Source organism: Xenopus laevis, chromosome 2S, assembly GCF_017654675.1.
Source record: "Xenopus laevis strain J_2021 chromosome 2S, Xenopus_laevis_v10.1, whole genome shotgun sequence".
Lineage (NCBI taxonomy): Eukaryota > Metazoa > Chordata > Amphibia > Anura > Pipidae > Xenopus > Xenopus laevis.
Window position 1 is genome coordinate 48975871 of NC_054374.1, and position 8439 is coordinate 48984309.

At 39.6% G+C, this 8439-nt stretch overlaps 1 protein-coding gene across 2 annotated transcripts; it reads right to left on the reverse strand.

Moving 5' to 3' along the window:
• Nucleotides 1–730: 730 nt before the first annotated feature.
• rpl8.S (ribosomal protein L8 S homeolog) lies at nucleotides 731–7161 on the reverse strand. Of its 2 annotated transcripts, none has more exons than NM_001086996.1 (6): nucleotides 7110–7161; nucleotides 5759–5902; nucleotides 5479–5620; nucleotides 4115–4333; nucleotides 1163–1278; nucleotides 731–934 (listed from the first exon to the last, which is right to left on the reverse strand). In NM_001086996.1, exons 2-6 carry the CDS (start codon nucleotides 5894–5896, stop codon nucleotides 776–778), a joined length of 774 nt encoding a protein of 257 aa, NP_001080465.1. In that variant the 5' UTR covers nucleotides 5897–5902; nucleotides 7110–7161; the 3' UTR covers nucleotides 731–775. The 2 variants fall into 2 exon arrangements, with proteins under 2 accessions (NP_001080465.1, XP_018103547.1); XM_018248058.1 differs by lacking the exon at nucleotides 7110–7161 and adding an exon at nucleotides 6945–7056.
• Nucleotides 7162–8439: the final 1278 nt, after the last annotated feature.

Here is an 8439-nt window from a genome sequence, read left to right on the forward strand (position 1 = left end):
TCAGACATTGTCTTGCACTAGCCTTATGCCTGTTGCTACACAACTTTTTCGATCCCAGGCACTCGATCAGTTGTGCCATGAGGCAACCTGGGCACCACTACAGGACATGTAATTATGATTATCCTGTATTTATCACTGACATTTTCTCCAGGACATCTAGGGGCCGATTCACTAACTTCGAGTGAAGAATTCGAAGTAAAAAACTTCGAATTTCGAAGTTTTTTGGGCTACTTCGACCATCGAATGGGCTACTTCGACCTTCGAATCGAAGCATTCAAACTAAAAATCGATAGTCGAAAAACTTCGACCCCCTAGTTCGCCATCTAAAACCTACCGAACTCAATGTTAGCCTATGGGGAAGGTCCCCATAGGCTTGCCTAAGTTTTTTTTGGTCGAAGGATAAACCTTCGATCGTTGGATTAAAATCCTTCGATCAAACTAATTGCGCTAAAATCCTTCGACTTCGATATTCGAAGTCGAAGGATTTTAATTCCCAGTCGAATATCGAGGGTTAATTAACCCTCGATATTCGATCCTTGGTGAATCGGCCCCCTATTGTTCTTTGCTAGATCAGGTGTCAATTTCCATCTGGCTTTCTGGCCTAGCTTACCTTCAATATGTAGTTAAAGTTTAGAAAACATTTAAAGATATGGCGATTAGTGGCTTTTAAAATAAAATAAGAAGTGGCATCCAGTGAATCCTGGAGTTAATTGCACTTAAGACAATACAGTTTGTTTTTTTACAATTTATTTTGTAATTAGCAGATAGACAAGTTTTAGTTCTCCTTTTCCTGCACAGTCTTTGTACCGCGCAGACGACCAGTACGACGAGCAGCAATAAGACCAACTTTGCGACCAGCTGGGGCATCTCTCCTGATGGTTGAGGGCTTACCAATGTGTTGGTGGTTACCACCACCGAAGGGATGTTCAACAGGCTGTAAGAATAAAGAAATTTTTTAAAAAAAGATTTTAAACACACAAACATTACAATACTTGTATGATGTACAGTGGTTGCTGAACACCAACCTTGTTTAAATGTTCCTTGTGCCAATGTATTTATGGTAAATTAGAATAAATCATGGAGACCAACACAGGCATAAGTGATGTATTGTCAGTCCCTTTGCTAAAAACAGTTCACATATTCCACTGTAAAACACACTTACATTCATAGCCACACCACGGACACGTGGCCAGCAGTTTCTCTTTGCCTTGTATTTATGGTAGGCACGACCTGCCTTCAGGATGGGTTTGTCAATACGACCACCTCCAGCAACAACCCCTGCATTCAAGTATAAAGTTCACATTAAAGTGTTGGTTGAACAACATGAATGAGACAACTTATATATAAAAAATAAATAAAATATAAAAGAGTATTCATAAATCTTGTTTCAAAAGTTCAGATATGCTAAATATCCAAATGCTGCCCCATGTCTGAGGTCTAAAACAAACAGATTCAATTATTTAAAGAAAATGGGACAAAGTCAAGTGGTAACCCAATCTCTCTTGCTTTAGAAGGGACATTTCTAAGATGGAAAGCTCTAGGTGGCAAGAAGGTTTCATAGGGTGAAGTCCATTTTGTTAATCAATTAGTCCGCACCAAGGGTATAGCAGTATCCAAGACATCAAGTAAGTTCACACCTCCCAAATCTCACTGGCGTTCAACTTCACCACTGCTCTAGGTTATAACCAAACATGAGTTGGCCTGCTATTGAAAGTACAATTTATGGTCCTGACTTGGCTGCCATGCCCCCAATATTGGACCAACCCTCTTGGCTAAGAAATATGGTGATAAAAAGCCATAAGCAGTCCATGAAATTCTAAGCAAAGTAACACAGAAGCAAAGAGGCAAAAGACAAAAATTAAGTTGATACAGCCTTCTAGGTAGTTACTTCAAACACAAAAACTTGTACAGTCAAAATTTAAGTGAGCAGTTGATTTGTAAATTTGTACTTTTAGTATGATGAAGACTGCTATATTTTAAAGACACTTTTTTTGTGTTTTTTGAATATTTGGTTTTGCAGCTTTTAATATAAATATGTATCCTGATGCTAGGATACAACTTACCCCATTAGCAACCAGGAGCAGTTTGAATAGAAAGCGATAATATATTACCAATATGAAAGACGGCGTTATGGTTATTCTGCATTTTCATTGGTGGGATCAGTGACCCTGACAAGTCTGTCATTGTTAACTGTAGGTTACTAGAGGCAGGATAGCATGGCTGCATTTGTGCATTATACAGGTTGATACTGGTTCCCAGTGTGGCCAATTCTTTGTTATTGTTCCATGTAAACCTGTGTAGTGATTACACAGCTGGGTGATAATTATAATAATCCAACAAGACAGGTTTTTTTAATAATTAATAAATTGTTTCCAAACAATTACAGGCGGCATGTGTTTTTTTTATGCACCAATAGGTCTAACTTCATAGTAAGCAATATGAACACTACAATGTCCTGCAGAAATCCAATGCCAATAAAGGAAGAAAATATTGTCAAATAAAGAAAGGTACATCGCTGTGGTCCCCAGGAGGGGTACCTTAAAGGGGAACTCCACACAAATAAGCATTTTGAAAAGTAAACATATTTTCAAGCAACTTTGCAATATATATTAATTAAAAAATATGCAGACTTTTCATGATTTTTAATGGTTTGGAACAGTTCCCTAAGCCTAGCCCCCTGCTGATCTGACTACTTTGCTGAGCTGGCAGACTACTGTTATTTTGTATCAGCAGCAATCTGTCCTTAACCTGCATCCTCCAAGCCTCACAATTCCCTGCACACTTGATTTCAATAAGGAACGGAACATCACAGTGCAATGCAGTGTGGGTTATGTAGTTCCTGCATGCGGTCTGTAAACTGTGGAGACATTAACTGGCCCCTGCATTGCTCAATCTCAAATTCAGTAATCCACTGTATTGCTCACACCTGTAATTCCCCCCGCATCGTTTATACTTGTAAAACCTCTATTGTTCACACCCCTAAAGCTCTGAACCATTCATACCCAGACTGAAACTGCCCACATTGTTCACACCTCACACAGAGGCACCAGCATTGTGTCACTGTATGTAGCACAGTATGAACTGTTCATTTTAGAGTAGTCCTACTTTTTTGACATGAGTGATATCCCTGCAATGAGCACCAACTATTTGGTTTTTTGGGGTGCTACCAGCATTAATATGGATATGGTCTTAAAAGTTCATGTGGTAACATGGGTGTGGTTTAAAATGGGCATGGTTTAAAGAGGGTGTGGTCAACACTAATTAATTATCAGCCCTCCACCACGTAGGTCAGAAAAATTCCGGCCCTCCGTACCACAGAAGATGGACAGCACTGTCTTAGAATATGACCTAAAAGGAGAGTCTGTATTTTACAAACTTAAGTTATTTCACAAAGCTAACATCTACAAATGCCACCAACTGCAAAAAAAAAAACTACAAAGCACAGCAGAAAGAATACAGCATGCAGTATTTGCAGCAATACCCTGGGCCCAAGTCTCAGTACAATACAGAACTGCCTATACCTGCATACAGCTGGAAAAACAGGACGTCTTGGAAATATTTACACAATTTCGACCATTTTAACACCATGGTACAAGACACCACCAGTACTCACAGATTTATGCCTTCTGAAGCTGCGCCTGTGCACATCTGCAACCCCTTTACTTGTACATGTACTATGTTTCACATTGATAAACGACTTTCTAGTGAAACATTTACTAAAAAAAAATTGTCATGTTATATTATGCATATTTATAAAAGATTGGATAATCTTTGTGAAATGAGAAGTATCATGAATAAGCCACAAATCACAATCCCATGCATTTTCAAGCAAGTCGATATTGAATGGTGCAAAACTGCAGGGGGGGGAAAAAAAAAAATTCTCAACTTGCCTGTGGCATCTTGTCTGGCTTTAGATGCCAGTATTTAAGTTTTTTTAAAATCTGTTTGGAAAATGTGAACTAACTGCAGGGAAAAAAAAGTAAATTTGTGATTTTTTGATGTGATGAAAAAAATTGCTTGATACGATTTACAGCAACATTATTGAAATGTTTCAGCACAAATAGTAATATATCTTCCCCTCAGTGTTAGAAATATAGTTGCACAGAATACTCACCAACAATAGCTCTGTTTGCAGATGAGATGACCTTCTTGGATCCAGAGGGCAACTTAACTCTAGTTTTCTTTGTTTCAGGATTATGGGAGATAACTGTGGCATAGTTACCAGAGGCACGTGCAAGTTTGCCACGATCACCTGGTTTCTCCTCCACACAACAGACTATGGTGCCTTCAGGCATGGTGCCAACAGGGAGTACATTGCCAATGTTCAGCTGAGCTATAAAAGAAAAATCATTTAAAAACTCCACAGTGCGATCTTGTGAAAATTAAACAATAAAACACATTACCCTCAGTTCAAGCACAATACTTAATTTAAAGGAAAGGCACAGTCACTGGGGTAACCAATTATTAGGTAGCCCCAAGTGATTATAATTGTTCTTTGAGACCCTTCGCAGTTCTCCAAAAATCTTTGCCAGCCTTGGGTACCACTGTAGAAGCATCACCGTCTATTTCCTGGATGCTTTCTACGGTCAGGTCTGGATGTGCAGAAGAGTGAGAGCAAACTTAGAAGCAAAAACCCAGCATATTACTCTACTGCACATGCACATCTAGCCCAGGGCCGCAAACAGAATCCAAAAAGGGGAAAAAAAGATTAACATGTTGCTCTTATAACAGAATCCTGGCCCAGTGCAGTTTTCATGTAAGAGATTAGCGTTACTGGGGGCACCTAACAATGTTATGCCATTCCTTCTCCTTTAGAAGCAAGTTGCATTTTTAAGGTATTAAAAACAGTCACGTTAGGATCCTCTGAAAATCAGGCTTGTACCGAGAGGTTCCTCTCCTTAATATATAATCAAATTAAAAACTAAAAACTATGTGCAAGGTCTCTCCATGACAAGGAAGAGATACATTTTTTGATTGCCTAGAAAATCACCATCAGTCATCATTGTAGCAGTTAAGGAAAAGTACGCGGACTAAAAATTATCAAGGGCTACCCTATATTATAGAATATTAATTTCATGCTAATGCAACACAATGATAGTCAGCCGATTTTAATGTTTGAAGGCAAGTTTTCAATGTTAATATTGTTTAAGTTTGCAACTTTTAAACTTTTAGCAGTTAATGGTTAAGTAAAGCCCACAGTTATCTTATGCTCAACTTAAGCCTGCACCTAAATGTGCTACAGTACTGACCAGCCTATATTATGTTGGTAAACTGAATTATTGTGCAGGTTGGGCCCATCAGTATACATGTGCAAGGTAGAATCCATAAGAAAGAAAAGACAACAATTAATTTCTTAAAGCTCAAAAAAAAAAAAAAAAAAGCAGATACAATCTATGCCGATATATTATAAGCCTCAACTCACACTTTACACATGGACATTTGCTACTATTACAAACACTCACTTAACATGAAACTCACCTTTCTTGCCACAGTACACAAACTGTCCGGTATGGATTCCCTCAGCTGCAACGAACAACTCTGTCCTCTTTTTAAACCTGTAAGGATCACGGAATGCAACCTTGGCAAGAGGAGCACCACGGCCTGGATCATGGATAATGTCCTGGAACAAAATACCATCTTTTAGAGATTTTGATTCTTATTAGGGCTACCCACCACGAATGTCTTAAAAGAGACGTATAAGGGTTTTGTCTGGTTCCTATTAAGTACTGATTATGAAAAATAAATAGCAAGTACATACTTTCACAATACCCTTGATGTAGCCATTTCTTTCAGCAAAGTCGATAGCCCGAAGCTTAGCAGCACCCTTTCTGTGTTTGACGTGGGCTTTAAAAACAGAGCCTGCACCTTTTCTCTGTCCCCTGATCACACGTCCCATTGTGCACTAGAAGCCAAGGAAATTATAGGTTAACAGTGAGAAAAAAATAACGGATACACAGCATTTCATACATTCCCTACTAATCAAGTCATGGAATTGCTACTAATCAAAGTGGAGTTGAGTCTCTCATGTAACAGAATCGTGAGTCCCTGATAACCACCACAGAGGGCAACGAAACCAGTGTTATTGAGAGGAGATTTTTTTTTAACGTTAAACCCCATGGCAGATGGGGCTTTATACGTAACTGCGTTTTCCAGCTGGAAGCAAAGTGCTCACAACCTGCCATTTACTTGAATGGAAGTTAACTTTAATAACTAACATTGGCAAGTGGATTCCATTCATGTTAATGACAGGCAGAATGTTTGTGTGAAGTCAGCTGAAAAATACAAATGGTATAGACAGAGAATATCGCAGCTTTTGGGAATTTATGCAGCCCAAAAAAATGTAAAAAAAAAAAAAAGTCACTTCCATATACAAGTATAGCAAACATTCACAGACTGAAAGCCAGCAATTGGTAGTTTTCCACAAACAGACATGTCCCACTGGCATATATGCTCTGTGCGTACCCCATGCTTAACAGTAATTATTTCAACATAGAACCAATAAAGTGGTGTGTTGCTGCAGTATAATGAAATGAACCGAGAGGCTTGTTCCACATTATATCAAACAAAACCCACAATTGCAATGTCAGGCTTCTAAGGAAGGAATAGCTGCTCAGGTTATGAGTTCAAGTCAGACATTTGCTTTGTGGGTTTTGTTCATTATATAGTCTCCATAATGCCCAGAGTGGCTCATTCTCACCCTATTTCAACAGGGTCAGGCGACAGACAGAATTAAAGTACCTGGAAGCAACATATTTATTTCATAACGCTACAACTGGTACAAAGCACATAGACATTTGCTACCCCACACGGTAGCTTCCTACTACACACACAAATCCTGAGGCAGGGCACGATCTGTAGAAACAGCAATGTGAAAGGTGTGCCATTAGCTGATAACTATACTGGAAGGCTCTCAGTTACAGTGATAATTACATCTTAACAAGAACCTCAATATTCTCAAAAAGGAACGGAAATCTTCCCGCATTAGTACAACCAAGGCTAAACAGCACACGTTGTTAATCAGAAACAAAGGCAGAGAAAACGGATGGCTGATTTAAAACTCGGATTGAGAATGGGTTGTAACGTGAAGAAAGCCGCAATAGAGCTCCTACCTAGGCCGGGGCTATCCGCGAAGAGGAAGTTCTTCGGCCTAGACAGCCGATTTCTTCCGGAGACAGAGGCGACGTGCACCCTGGGGTGGTGACGTCACATCTATGTATTGCCCATACTTCGCTACGGTTCGCTAAGAATCGGCCATATTTGAGTTGGGCTGTATTACATACTAAACTACCGGCAAAATAACTCGCTGTTCGTTTTAATAAATAAAAGCGCAAACAAAAGAGACTGTTCTGCTGGGACTGGGAGTCATTATGTTTAGCGCTGAATACGTAAAACCTGGAGAATTTGTCATATCACACACACTGACTGTGTCTCTGTGTCTCATCTCATCCCTATGAATAACTGATTATCATTTTTATTGGGAGGTCGATAGAATATGACCATTAGCATGGTAATTTATGATGAGAGTCGTGGGAAATAGGTGAACATTTCCTGAACTACATTGCTGCTGGGCATGATGTGCCATCCCTTCCACAAATAATGATCTGCAATGAAGTGAAACGTTAACACATCCGAATGTTAAACTGTAGTTGATGTCTGATGAGCAAACACTAAAATCTGGTTATTTCCAAAGTGTAGTTTACACACACTGCGCCGTTTACACACACTGCGCCATTTCCCCCACAATGCCAGCCTTAATTCGGCCACATCTGATTTTATGCCAATGCAATTTTTACCACTGCCCAGTGCCCAATGTATTCCAGGCAGTGTTCGCAATGCAGCCCGTCCACCCCTTGCGCTTATATTAACGTCGGCAGGGGGCTGCAGGTGCTCAAAAACAGAAAAACGGCGATAGAAACTAGAAATTTAACTTAAAGTTATCAGGAGCAGCTTTTTTTTCTACCACTTGTAAGTTCTGGGGAACTGCCACCTGAGGCAAGGTGCTCACTTTGCCTCATGGCTAGGGTTGCCACCTTTTATGGAAAAAAATCCTGGCCTTCCTATATTTTTATCTTTTTCCCCCATTAATAACATTGGGATCAACAATAATTTTTACCGTCCAGGTGGTAACCCTAGCTGCCACCTTTTCTAGAAAAAAATACAGTCCTTTCTATATAGTTGTCATTTTTCCCTATTAATAACATTGGGATCAGCAATCATCTTTACCGGCCAGGCCAGTAAAATACCAGCCAGGTGGCAACCCTACTCATGGCAGAAACGTCCCTGATTCCGGGTGTGCATTTATTTTGCAAAATGAGCACATACAGGTTTGGATAATTCTCAGGAACCAACATGCATGTGTTATTCTTATGTCATGTCTCTTGTGCTTATTGATGCAGCCCTCTATGGGAACCCTGTAATTACAATTAAAATGGTATGGTG